Here is a 15,119-nt window from a genome sequence, read left to right as displayed (position 1 = left end):
TCAGTACGCGTCAATTAACGTCCTACCGCGGTCAAGACTACGAAACAAAACGATAGCTGAAATTAATTATTTATTCTAAACAGGTATTGATCTATTGATTCAGCTTTTATTTTGGTAGGTAAAAACTTGGTAGAGTGTGTAATTTAGCTAAGTACTATATCTGTTTTATTACATCTGTTAGTAAATCTTAAGAAGGTAAAAAAGTTATTTCATTATTATAAAGCTTTAAAGTTAAAAACGTTAGATACTAAATTTAAGACGCTACATAAGACTCCTTGGAATTTTTGCGTAAACAACAAAGAAATATCGGGAATAGTTGAGAAGTTCAGGCATTCAGGTGCCATCTATTTTCGCATTCCTTCTAAGCGACACACGGTACAATAAGTTTATAAACATCGTTTTAAGTTTGTTTTTCCAGAACTCCATACAAATAACACGTTTTTACAAACTTTTATTTAACTAGCTCTGCAGTGGCAGCATGGTTCCATTTTTATCGCTTGTCACTATGCCCGTCACTTTCGCACTTACATAGTTGTTAGAACGTGACAGACATGGTGACAAATGATAAAGAGCCGACCATATTAGCCCTACTGTTAGTATGTATGTATTTATATTATAGTTAATCTGGATCAAATCTTGGAAGCTAAATTTGACGCACTTTCCGATTTCCAATTGACCTGAAATATTGCATACTTATGTAAATCGGATGAAAATATAATATTATGATGACATTGAGCTGATCTGATGATGGAGGCAGTAGGTGGCCATGGGAACTCTGTGATAAAATAACGCAAAATAATTGTGTTTGAGGTTGTATATGAATTGACTCGATGAGTTTTAGTTGCCTGTTAAATTGAAAGTACAGTCAGCGATAAAAGCTTGTACCAAAAAATGTTGCTGCATGGTGGTGGTTGAATGGTGGTCGATCGTCCTACATTACCCAAACGTAGTATCTCCGAATGAGCTGCTACATGAATTAGAACCATAGAAGTAGAACGGTAAAATTGTTTTTTTTAAGGGGCTTGTTATTTTCAAATATGGCGGGTTTGACAGCTAACCGCACTAAATAAAATAAACCATGCCCTTGTTTAACAGATTAAGGTGTAAAAAAACCAACTCAGAAAATTTCAACTAAGTAACTTATATCATACTTACAACAATTTTACGCCAAAACTTGTATGTATATATGTATATTTAATTTTATTTTACTTATTTCATTCCACATGACGAAGATGATCCGAATCTCATCTGAGAGACCCAGGACCAAGAATCCTATAAATTAATATAAATAGGAGACGGCCCCAAATAATAGGAAAAGGAGAAGTAGAAGATCATTTCACATGTATTTGTTCAATTTGACATCTATCGTGTGGCAGACATTGCGAATCTTAAAAATACTCTTCGAGCTTATCGTCAGTGAGTATCACAGACAAAAATAGCTCCGAATAGTGTTTACATTTAGCAGTTTTAAGCATTTTTACGATATAATAAAAAATATTTATGTCCGTACGTACGGATGAGGTAAGATATTTAGTACCGAGCGGTGTTTTCTTGAAAAGAAGAAGAGTTATATGTCGTAAATTGCAATTTCTTTATGCCTTTTCACAAGCTTTTTTCCTTGTTACAAGCCTTTTTCATTTTTACAAGCTTTTATTTAACTTGTATTTTTATTTTTATTATGTTTTATGGGTCAAATCTTGCAAGTTAACTTTGACCCACTTCCCGACTTCCAATTAAGCTGAAAACTTGCATACATATGTATGTCGAGTGACAATGCAATATTCAGGTACCATCGAGCTGATCTGATGATGGAGACGGGAGGTGGCCATTGGAGCTCTGTGATAAACACAACGCAACCTAATTTTATTTGAGGTTTTTGGAATTGTCGCCATGAGTTCTAATTGCGTGTGGAAATAAAGTACAGTCAGCGATAATAGCTTGTACCAAAAATTAAATTGTACCTACCAAAAACTACAATTAAAAAAAACTAGTCTTAAATCTTTTGTGCAATCATACCCAATATTTTTTATTACATTTGATGACTCAATTTCATGAAATAATTGCATTTTAATATGTAATGTAGGAAATTCCACTATAAAAACAATACAATACAACACCATACAAATACTCTTTATTGCACACCTCAATACAGAAACAGTACAAATAATACAACACATAAAGAAGAGGTAAACAACAGGCGGTCTTATCGCTAAAAAGCATTATTATCTTATACGTGCAGTGTTGATCCTGCTCACGTCTCCTGAATCATCATGTATACAGAAACCATATTTTTTTTAATTTTCGTGGTAGACCTCTGTTTTTGTTAACCAGTCCAAACTAGTCAGGAACAGTATGATACGAGGGTCATGCCAAAAGAAGTTAGATACTCTATGGTCATTTGATCGATACTGGCCAGTTATACACCATTGTAAAGGTAGGTTATTTGCTAATAAATTCAAATATGGAACACTCGGAAAATGTTAGGATTCCTTTTTTAATTATTTTTTTTCTGGGTAATTTTGGAGGGAAATTTTCGCAACAATGGAGCTCACTCGACGTGATTTTCGTGTTATGATTTATTATGATTTTAAAAAAGGTTTAAAACCTCAAGAGTGTTTTGAACTTTTAGTTTCAACTTTTGGCGAGTCTGCTTGTTCACGTGCAACTGTTTTTAATTGGTTTGCTGAATTTAAAAGGGGACGAGAGACCTTTGAAGATGAGGCGAAGACCGGACGGCCGCCAACCGCAGTCACTCAAGAAAACGTACAGGCTGTGGAAAAAAATGTTCGTGCGAACCGACGAATTACATATGCAGAGCTCGAGCGTGAGCTGGGTATTGGATCAGCAGCATTGCAAACTATAATTCATTATCATCTGGCCCTTCATAAGCGTTGTTCAAGATGGGTGCCGCACAAACTCACCGATTTGCAAAAAGACCGCCGCGTAGATTGGTGCAAATTTATGATAGATAAATTCGACGCTGGCGAGAAAAAAAATGTATATGATATACTTACAGGTGACGAAACATGGCTATATAACTACGACCCCGAAACAAAGCGGCAGTCCACAGTATGGTGTTTTGAAGATGAGCCGACGCCAACAAAATGTCGCCGAACCCGAAGTACACAAAAACAAATGATTGCCTCATTTTTCTGCAAGACGGGACATATTGCTACGATAGTGCTAGAAGATCAAAGGACAGTCAACTCTGAATGGTATGTGACAGTTTGTGCCCCCAGAGTACTGTCAGCTTGGTGTGACAAGCGGCCGAAATCGGGAACTCAGCACCTGCTCTGGCACCATGACAACGCTGCCCCTCACACTTCTGCTAGAACACTTGACTATTTCAGCTCAAAAAACGTGACTATCTTGCCCCACCCGCCATATTCCCCCGACCTAGCCCCTTGCGATTTTTACTTATTTCCCAAAATTAAAGAAAAATTAAAAGGAAGGCGATTTGAGAACAAAGAAGATGCCCTGGCTGCGTATAATTATGAAATTTCTGAGGTATCTAAAGAAGAGTGGTCATCGGTATTTTCTAAGTGGTTTAGACGGATGGAAAAGTGTATACGTGTTCACGGTGACTACTTCGAAAAAATAGATAGCTGTAATAAAGAATAAAGTCGGTAACTTTTGAGTATCTAATTTCTTTTGGCATGACCCTCGTAGCTTTACGATCGATCGATGGCAAGGTGCGAGTTCCCCGCTATTTCAGTCAAGGCCTCTCTCCGTAAACATCTGCAGGTGAATAATGTAACGCTTGAATGCGATGGCAAGCCGAATACTTGCCGAATTCAAAATGTACAGACAGTCACAATCATAAACATAAATAGAACATGAAAAATTCACCGCCGGTTTTGGGTCAACAGTAGAGAAGTAGGTCTCTGCCAATTGAGCTACAAAAGCTTATTGTGGCGACGAATATTATTTGAATTTATTATTGCGACAATGATGAATTGATGATGGATTTGACTGTCATACAGTTTGTTTATTAACGTACTTATACTACTTACTGATTAGTAGGCGAACTATTCAATTTAATTTTGTTAGCAGGTGATGAATATGTGCACGCTTCAGATACGCACAAAAAATAGGGCATAGACAAATCAGAGGCTGCCCAAGTATTTTTTTTTATACTACGTCGGTGGCAAGCAAGCTTACGGCCCGCCTGATGGTAAGCAGTCTCCGTAGCCTGTGTACGCCTGCAACTCCATATATTTTATAGTATATAGTATTTATCTGTCTATATTTACGAAGTTCCTTAATCGGATGGTTCGGACTTGGCGGATAGAGGCTAGGCGAAAAATGTAAAGATTTTTTCGTCACGAATACCCGTCACGACGTATTCTTAAGCAACCCTACTTCATTTTTATAACAATCTTTATGGTAAAACAATTTTTTTTAACCCCTTGTATCTTAAATAAGTTTTGAGCAAAATTTTCATTTTTATTACAAGCTTTTATCGCTGACTGTATTTTTTTACCACAGGCAACTAATACTCATCGAGAACATTTATTACAACCCCAAACACAATTAGTTTGAGTTGTTTTAGCACAGAGTTTCCATGGCCGCCTGCAGTCTCCATCATCAGATCAGCTCCATGTCATCATAATATTGCATTGTCATCCGATTGACACATGTTTCCGAAATATCAGCTCAATCGGAAATCGGGAATTACCCACCCTTATTTCAAAATTGTATGTATGTTACATACAATTTTGAATATGTAAGCGAATATGTTTACAGACTTGGGACAAATCATCTCTGTTGAGAATATGATGTCCGAGGAAATAAATAAAGAATAGCCAGCGGATGGAAAAAGTATTGGTCACTTAAAGAAATTATGAAGAGCAAAGATTTAAGCATCAACATCAATAAGAAAACATTCAACACTTGCGTTCTACCTTGCCTAACGTATGGCTGTGAGACCAGAGGGCCTACCGCAAACCACGTTCGACGTGTTGCCTCCCTGTCACACTCACGTATGAATTTACAGGTGCGACAAAGAGGCAACACGTCGAACGTAGTTCGCGGTAGGCTTTCTGGTCTCTTACCGAAAACCATCGCGAGTATGTTAGGGATTAAATTATCGGATAAGATCAGAAACTCAGAGATAATAAATAAAACAAAGTTTACGGACATAATTGCTCGCATTGACCATCTAAAGTGGGGATGGGCAGGACGCATGCTGCGCTGCCCAATAGAAAAATGGAGCAAACAGGTTACTCTATGGTACCCTAGAGGCTGTACTAGAAAGCAAGCACATCCAATTACAAGATGGAAAGATGACTTTCGTCTGACTCTGAGGCCATACTGGATGAGGGTTGCTGGCGTTGCTTCAGACAGAGCCCAATGGAGACAGTTGGAGGATGCCTATGCCTTACGGCACACCAAACAGAGGGATATACTATTAAAAAAAACTCATTTGAAATGTATATAGTTCGGAATAAATGGCTTTATTATTACTTGTGAAAATACGGCTTTTCACTGACAACATAAAACCACTTTAGTAATAATGATAGCAAAAGACGACTAAATTTGTTCACCTAAAAAGGGTAAAATACGACAAATTATATTATTTTAGAATACTTAATGTCAGCTCCTAGGATTCTAATAATTTGTCCGTCGATATTAACTAACTGAAGATGAAATTGAAATCAATTGAAAATCTATTCATGGAACGTTATTTTATTATGAAAATATAGCCTCTTAACGTGTATATTAAACATTTTCATAATAACTAATAATACCTATGTATTTATACATGTTTGAATAAAAAATAGCAGCCACAAATAGTGAAAAGATACATTATAACTTAGACAAATAATAAGTAAAAAGATAGAAAAGTAAAGAATCTAATATAGACAAAACGTTTTCTTATACAAAATATTTCTAAAACCGTAGAATCCCCGAAGTTATTTGAAAGCCGCCACGCCGCCCGTTTTGGTCCCAAATGCTACAAAGCATTTTGTCGAGATGAAACTACTTATTCTGATATCGCGCCACATATTTTGTTTAACAAGCTTTTATTTAGTTTCATATTTTTTACTAATAATATCCTCTTATCTCGTATCTTATTTTTTTAAGGTGTTTCTTTGTTTCTTATCAATCAAATAATTATCGAAAATATTTAAAAAAGGTCTTACCGATCGAGCTATTAGGTATATATTGCTACACACATTCACCGCTGAGCTATGGTCGTAGCGCTACGTCGTAGCCGATAACATGAATTTCCCGGTATGTAGTGAAAATTCTTCATAGAGGTAAAACGACAAAGTGTCGTGATTAGCGCTTAATGAGTTAAGGGTCAGTAGGTTCAGAAAACGGATTTAAAAAAAGACGTAGCGCTTTTTTGTATATTTGTATCTCAAATCTGCCATAAATTTAATTAGCAATCTTGAGGCCTTTTTCTAGGAACTTCAGCGATTCGAATCCTGAGTTTTTGACTTTCGATCGATAGAAAAAAAAACACGAACATAGTCCTACAAGGCACTTTAAAAATATAATAAATTTTGCACAAAAGCTTCATACATTTACATGAAAATTATTTCTAAACATGGCTATTATGCTTGAGGGAACTCAGAGATTACTTTTTTATTTTTATAACACAAAAAAAAATTAAAATCATGATATCCGCATCCGCACTCCCGGGCACGCACTTCCATCTCGCTCACACGTACGCTCAGTGAGAGTGAGAGAAGAACACGAACTTACTCCACCTTAACGTGTTCGATTCTCTCACAGAAAATATTACCTACTAAGATTATTCAAAAATGTATTTGCATGATTTTTGCTTTAACACATTTTTTGCCGGCGCGAGCTCTGCGCTACGAGCGTAGCCGATAACATCGTTTTTCCCGTTTATATCGAACAGAACTATAAATAGAGAACCCGCCTAGCGGGTCGCTGGCACTGAATGTGTTAAATAGTTTCTGAACTTATCAAATACACTTAAATATATAAATTATTTATAAAGTGAACCATTTCGATTGATTTCGAGCGCATATACACTAAAACTCTCACAATAAACAGTCTAATACCAAAACAATAGTTCACGCAAAAACGCAGCATCTGTTTGGAACAACAAGTAAGAAACTTGCCTAGTCGGGCGATTTGGGGCGTTCTCGAGGATTGTTCGCGTGAAGTTGCCACAACTGGTAATAAAGGCTTTTTTGTACTTTTAGAGGTCACAATAAGTGATTTGAGAGTTATAAGAAAGGAATTTTATACAATTTTTTTGGAACGAAGTTCCTTAATCGGATGGTTCGGACTTGGCGGATAGAGGCTAGGCGAAAAATGTAAAGATTTTTTCGTCACGAATACCCGTCACGACGTATTCTTAATTTCGTTCCAACGATTGAGAATGAAAATGAGAAAGAATGAGAACGAGGTTGAGGATGAGGAATACGGACACGACCACGACCACGAACACGGACACGGACACGACCACGACCACGGACACTACCACGACCACGACCACGGACACAAACACGGACACAACCACGGACACAGACAAGGACACGGACACAGATACGGACACGGACACGACCACGACCACGGACACTATCACGACCAAGACCACGAACACAAACATGAACATGAAAATTATTTATAATGATGTGAAAAATAGCATATGTTAAAAAAACTCACATATTTTTTGTGTTGTAGTACAGTCAGTAGATAGCGACGGCTAGACTGGCCAAATATATCGTGACACATCCAACTTTCTCAGTATTTTGATTATTTAGTATTTTTTTACATTTTAAATAATGTACTGTATGTGCGGTATATTGGATTGGACTGAATTTATTGTAAAATCAGCAAGCATGCCATAAAGATTGTGTTGTTATGTGCTTTTATGTCCTAGATACTAAAATAACAGTTAAATTGACTGGCCTACTACTCAATCTGTACGTTTTTGTAATAAAATGACAGTTAGATTGGATAGATTGGGTAATAGAATATAAAAACAGATAAATATAATCTAATTATTTTTAGGCTTTTTAGTCACTACATTTCAAGGTGAATCGTTTTGAAAGTAGGTTCACATATTTACAAAAATATGTGAAATGTTTGTCATTTTCCATTAATTATTCCATATCTCGAAAATAGTGTATCAAAACAACGCCAGCCACCAACAAAAATACGAAATCTGAAAATAAGTTACTTCTGAATCTCGAACGTCAACATTAATAAAATTACTTCTATATTTGTATAAATAAGTAGCAAAACATAGGCAACATGAGCATACCTCATTATGTTATTAACAGAAGAATTTATCGAATAATATATGGTTATATATACGCTGCTTCTGACTAGTGTGGGTAGGAACTCGAGTCTTTTGAGTCTAAATTGAAGAACTCGACTTGTTTTTACGAGACTCAGAGCTCAAAAAACTTCTGAGTCTTTTAAGTCCCGAGTCGAGTCCCTTATTGAGTCTTTTTTAAGCGCAACTCAAACTCGAGTCTCCGAATAAAGACTCAGTCAAGAATTTTTTAGGTTTTACCTGAACATCAGTAAAGGAAATAGGCGTTATTGTATGATTTATGTTATGTATATCCATGAATTTTACGTAAAGACAAGGCCTTTCGAAGTTGTTTGTAATAAATTACAAGTTCTCCGAAAAGGACTCAAGTCTCTACAAAAGACTCGAGTCTCTAATAAGTTGAAATGAACTCTAGTGGAGTCGTCTTAATTATAAGAGTGAGAAATTGAGTCGAGTCTTAAAGCAAAGGACTCAAAGGACTCGAGTCTTAACCAACCCTACTTCTGACCATATCACATAAAAATTTGGCACCCGAGCAAAGCACCCGCCAGGGAAGAATATTTTTTTTCGAACAGGTACGTTTCTAAACTATGTACCTACAGTAGCATGATTGTAAGAGCCTTAAATCTTACAATCATTTATATCGAGATAGAACCAACGGGCCAGGGGGCCTAGACAAGATGACAATCGTTGATAGAAAATGCCAATCGATACTTAAATAATATATGGAAATGGTCACGTGACTTTTCGTAGCGTCTGTCATATTGATACAGTACGGTTCAAAAGTGTATGAATTGTCCATGCAAATTTGACCCTGATAGTACATTTTATCATTTCGTTTGGCATTTGTCGATGTACGATTATCATCTTGTCTAGGTCCCCAGTTCTCGTTGGTAGAGCGAGTTAATGTTAACTTAAACAGCGATAAAACTTTGCGTTCGAAACATTTATTAAAAAAAAAGAACCCGTGGCGATAAAAATACGCAACTGCGTTGCCCAAGGGGACATTCATCAGCTTCGTTATTTAACATAAAATGTTGCTTGAAAAACAGACTAATGAATTTCAACAACTTTTATTAATTTGACGTAGTTTAGGAATAGAGATCCAAATCACAGAAATCTGTCGATGAGCTCTCTATCGAAAAGATAAATCATTAATTTAAATCATAATATTTTGAGGATAGTTCCTTTATCGCTAATCAACGTCCTTAGCGGGCCACAATAAAAGTACTGTCAAAACATCCCAGTTATTTTCCATCAAGTGCTCTAATACCTTGATACATTGCCTATGGTCACGTACATGTGACTAGATTTTTTTTTTTATATATATTGTACCTTAACCTTTGCCTGTTGAGCCAAAGTTTGGTTAAAACTAATCATTTTTCTTATATATTTAATCCCATTAAAGTTAGATTTTAAAAACCTTGTAGGTATATTTTTTGATTATGGGTTAAACTCATTTTCACCGACTGTGCTCCAGAAGGCACGCATAGAAGTACACGTGTACGAGATAGAAAGAGAAGTTAAGAAGTGTGAATAATGTATCTTTCCACTCACTTGTCGTGTAGCCGAAGTCGTCTTCTTCTTCCTTATCTGCCTCCTTCTCTTCTTTGCTGCGTTTGACCGCGGCGGCTGATGCTCGATCGATCTAGAAAAAATACAGACATTCGTTTTGTGTGTTCTTCTACTTTTTCGTATTCCACAAACAATGTAAGTAAGCGCTTACTTTAGGAGTTCGCCCAACTATTGCTAACCATGATTTACTGAAATGTTACTGTATTTTACTACATAATAAGATTAATAAGTGAGACCGATGTTTATAAAGAGTTATAACTGGCCACTCAGTGTCAGTCCACTGCAAGACATTGGCCTTTCTCATAGCACGACACTGAATTCGATATTCAGTTGTTTCTGCTTCAATCCATACAATCTTAATCTTATAAATATTTTCGCCTTCATCATTTACATTTCAATGGTGTCAGGATAATCTGTGTTTTGTAATTTTTTCGAAGTGGACAGTTATTGCAATAAGACTCACCTCATCATTTTCATCACCACAGCTTTCCGAGTTCGAGTAAACAGCCTTCTTCGGCGGCGTCGGTTCAGTTTCCGAAGTAAACTAGTAAAACTCACCTCAACACTTTTATCAGAGTAAGTTCGTCTCTGTAGCCCTGTCAACTTCTCTGTCTCCCTCTCCGCGTTTTCTGACTCTTTCTCAATGTCCGGCTCCGATATGACTGTTATAATATGACTCACCTCAACCCATTTGTCCGAGTAAGTTCGCCCCCGTAGCTCTCTGTCATCCTGTTCATCATCACTGCTCTCCGAGTCCGAGTGAACAGGCTTCTTCCGTGGCTTTGGTTCGGCTTCCAGTGTCAACTTCTGTGTCTCCCTCTCCGCGTCTTCTGAGTCTTTCTCAATGTCCGGCTCCGATATGACTGTTATTATAATAACACTCACCTCAACCCCTTTATCCGAGTAAGTTCGTCCCTGTAGCTCTCTCTCATCCTCTTCATCATCACTGCTCTCCGAGTCCGAGTAAACAGGCTTCTTCGGTGGCGTCGGTTCGGTTTCTGAAGTCGACTTCTCTGTCTCCCTCTCGGTGTCTTCTGACTCTTTCTCTATGTCCGGCTCTGATGTCACTGTTATCTGTACAAGTAACTTGTGATAGTAGACTTGTCATGTGTCCACTTTTGTAAAAGTCGATGCCAAGAATCGATAAAACAAATCGGGTCAGTATTAGAAACCGAATTAATATAGGGATCCACAGTGAATCTCCATGGGGCAGAGCCATCCATGTTTTATAAAACCTTAAACCGATAAATAATGACAAACGAACCTTGATTTCGTGTTCTGGCGTCCCGTCGATAGGCAATGGCGTCCGCCGCGCGGGGTGCGGAGACGCTTCCGCTTCCACATCTGACGAGTCGGTATTCTGGACAGATAGTTATCATTATTATAATAAATAAAGAATCCTTTTTCCATTTCTTATAATATTTTTATATTAAGAGGAAATCTGTTTTTTCTTAATCGGTGGTCAAAGGCGGAGAACAAATCATAGATTCTGCGATGAAACAGTTGACCGTTCAAATGGGAACCAAAATCTTTAGTATCTTTCTCTCAGTCACAGAGCGAAATGACACGGGATACTCCAAATTCAGGTGGATGTTCAAGGGTCACTTTGCGCGGGTCCATATACTTGAATTACCATATATTTGAATAAACATATACTACGATGTTTATTCAAATATATGGTTAATCCATCTGTGCTCTTACTCACCCAAGTTGGTAGACTCTGAACAGTGAGCGTGACAGTATCACCAGCTGCTTTGATGAGCTGCACCGCTCGCTCGTGCTGCGCGTTTCTGACGCACACTCCATCCACCTCGAGGATACGGTCACCGGTCTATGGGAATACAATCATCGTTAACCAATATTGAATTTGGACATAGAAGACTAGATATACTTCAAATAATACCTAAAGCAGATTATTTACTAAATTTTCGTTTCTATGAACTACTACTATAGTACTATAGGTACAATACTTACATGCAGCTCTCCGCATTTCCCGGCTGGACTCTCCGGAACAACATTTTTGATGAATATCCCAAATATGGCCTTGTCATCGGCTCCAGCGTTATCTTGATTATCAATAATATCAACCTGCAACGAGTATTAAAAAAAACGTGTTCCAGTTAAGCATTTTGGGCATAATTGGCGATTTTATATGCTGTGGTGTGGCCTTATTATTACAAGAAACACTGACCTTCCCTCCAACGATGCTGACTCCTAGAGGAGCACCGGGGCATCTAGTCAGAGTGACTTTTCGGGGCGGCCCCCATTGCTGGCCAGCCAGTCCTTCTCGCCGCGGCGACGCCGTCACCGTCATGGCTGATTGAGGAGCGTAACTGTAAAATAAACTGTTGATTTTAACTATTCTTTACTCGTACAATAACTGACACCTAACGAATATTCCAATGCTCCAATATTCATCTCACTGCGTAAAAATATTTTCTATCATGTTAATATCCAGAGAGGAAAATGGGGACTTCGTGTGTGTGGAGAAGCGGTCACGTGACTTCGTCCCATTTCCTCTTAAGAAAGCATAGCTTTGCGATCCTAACCAAACATCGATGAAATTTCCATTTTTGATGAAATTTCCATTTCAGGAGAAATCGGTTTCCACTAACTAAATCTTAACGTATCACTTTGTTTTTAAAGCGAAACCGGATACCGGAAATATATACATATATAAGATTTAGCTAGTGGAAACCGTTTTCTCCCGAAATGTAAATTTCATCAAAAATGTACGTACGTAAGGTTAGGATCGCAAAACTATTCTTCCCTCTTAATACACCCAAGTGTATGTCGTCAGGGTATAGCGTGCAAAATTGTACGCGACGCAATTTAGCAAAGTAAGTAGATAATCGTCTTCGGCTCGTATAGAGGCCAAGGGCGATTCAATCTGATTTAGTTAATCCTTTATTGGACCATGAACATGTATGTGATATTATGGCAAAGTGTTGCAACATTTTAACTACATAGTTGAGATGAGAGGCGTGATTATTAACCGAGCATCTTCGTTTCAGCTTAGAAACAAGTACAACTTTTTAAGCTTAAGTATGATGCTTATCACGAGATCTACGGCCCACGGAGCCACTAAGCAAACCGAGCGTTACCGAACGTCTTTGTTTCAGCTTGGACAAAAATGCTTTCGTATATCCGGATGTTCTCCTCTGCTGGTAACATTTCTCGTTACATAAATACAATTTTTTTCTCGTTTCGGTTTTTAGAATATGTTCAAAATAGCGGAAATATGTATAAAAAACGAAAATTTGTAAGAATGTCCTATAATATTTATTTGACACGCGTAATAATGACTTAACGAAGTAAGTTTTCTTTATTCTTACGCTTTTTAAACTTATCATCTCGAGGTCTACAGCTCTCAGCCACGAGTAAACATACGGTTTGACCCATTGACATATATATCTAAGGACGGGCCTTACGGACACTAAGAATCGCGCTAGTTCAGTGGTGTCACTCACGAATTCGAGCCAATCGTGCAGTCTAACGCAACTAGTTGCGACCAATCGCGCGCGTGATGCGAACTCATCAACCAATTGCGTTGCGGCGTTAGACTGCACGATTGGCTCGAATTCGTGTGCTGTACTGGCCCTATTCGTATCGTTCGTAAGTCCTGTCCTTATATATAATGGTTTGACGGTGTAATTTGGTTTAACATTTACAAGGTGCAAGGACAAGCGAAACTTAGGTACTATAAAGGTTGACTCACGCTACACAGGGGCAGGGCCGGGCCGGAGCTTCCGGCGCTTCGTTTTCTATGGAAAGCATTACGTCATCACCGGAGCTCTGTAGTGGCCCGGTGCGGGCTCGGACCGGAGACTAGCCGGTCATGCTATGAGCAAAAATCGGACTTCCCGGAGCCTCCGGGCCACCCGGTGACTCAATTCTTCCTTTCGGGTGATATTCCACTAGTCTAAGATCTTTGTCCAATGTGCATTGCGTCTCACTCTCTCATTAAGCAAAATGTCAGACGCAAATACACATTGGACCAAGATGAAAAACCAGAATACCACCCTTCGCAATGTGCATGCTCGGATGTGTCGGTATATATTTGCCAAAATAAGAAGGTTACAAAACGTCATAAATTTGTTTGTTAAATATGGATGGTATAGCCAATACATTACTTGGTCGGGTTATATTTTACTCGGCGCAGAGAGAAGTTAATTAACAATGACTGCCAATCTCTATATGAAACCAAATTTCTGTAAATAAAACTACACAATTCTACATGTTGCGGGTTTTGTGGAAAGCAATAAAAAAATAGTACTTATATTTATTTTAGTCACGCTGGCTCCACATTTTACTTGAGATAGTTGATAGCGCCAGACAAGTTGCCTAAGAATTTGTTACCAATTTTAATAGTAAATGAAGTGGAATAAAAAAATGTTCAGAAGAACCAGAGCTTTAAGAACTAAATACTGCCGTTTCGTACATATTGTCGGTATACGTACTATAAGTATATATAAGTCGTTACGTAGCCGCCTGTTGTCTGCCTCTACATTTAATCAATTGTTTGTTTTTTATTTTCTTTTGTATCTTTTTACTGAGGTGTTCCAATAAAGAGTATTCTATTTATACATCTATCTATCTATCTATCTACGCAAGGTTTATTACAAGCGAATTAGTTAAGTATTTATTTGATCTATATATATTTCCAGAACAACGCGGTATCCGTGAAGATTCAGTCTTTATTATTTACTTTTCCATGTTAGATGTTACTACATGAAAGTCGCGACGGTCGCAACACGGGCGACTCGGATATATACGTCAAAATTATATAAGTTGCATAATGTCTTGATTTATTTTGTGAAATACGGAGGTGTTGCGGAAATGTAATTTAGTCGGATTATATTAAATGAGATATCTAGTAATGTTACTGCTTGTAAAAATTATTCATTAATGAGCATGTAGGTTATAAATTAATATAAATATACTAATTTTTTCTCATATTCCCACGTATTACTTTTCATTTCGTACGAAGTTATATATAATGAAATATCTCGTTAATAAATTTGTAGATTACGGGAAACTATTTCTTTTACTTAATTTAGAGTCCAACTGATCTTCTGTAAATCTGCCTGCAGAGAGTACGAACATCATATTTCAGTGCAGTTATTGAATTACTCATAAAGGTGCCTATATTTCATTTGCAATCTGTCGTTGGCGATATTATTGCTAACTGCTCGCGTACGATGCATTCTCCTGAAATAGATAGGCCATACATTTTTTCAGGCTGTAGAGAGCAGCACTAGCATGTATTATAAACCTG

The 15,119-nt window shown here is 37.6% G+C and overlaps 1 protein-coding gene across 2 annotated transcripts in view; it reads right to left on the bottom strand.

Moving 5' to 3' along the window:
• Nucleotides 1-15,119, bottom strand: part of LOC133516432 (uncharacterized) — a 211,959-nt gene that overhangs the window by 93,538 nt on the left and 103,302 nt on the right. For both annotated transcript variants that reach the window (XM_061849366.1, XM_061849367.1), the window contains 6 exons: nt 12,033-12,174; nt 11,816-11,929; nt 11,547-11,672; nt 11,106-11,201; nt 10,727-10,915; nt 9,824-9,914 (listed from right to left, as the gene is read on the bottom strand). In XM_061849366.1, the coding sequence (XP_061705350.1) occupies nt 9,824-9,914; nt 10,727-10,915; nt 11,106-11,201; nt 11,547-11,672; nt 11,816-11,929; nt 12,033-12,174 (758 nt within the window). The remainder of the gene's footprint in view (nt 1-9,823; nt 9,915-10,726; nt 10,916-11,105; nt 11,202-11,546; nt 11,673-11,815; nt 11,930-12,032; nt 12,175-15,119) is intronic.

This window comes from Cydia pomonella, chromosome 3 (assembly GCF_033807575.1).
Source record: "Cydia pomonella isolate Wapato2018A chromosome 3, ilCydPomo1, whole genome shotgun sequence".
NCBI classification, from domain to species: domain Eukaryota; kingdom Metazoa; phylum Arthropoda; class Insecta; order Lepidoptera; family Tortricidae; genus Cydia; species Cydia pomonella.
Note: the sequence above shows the minus strand (reverse complement) of the source record. Positions and strands in the feature narration are given on the sequence as shown.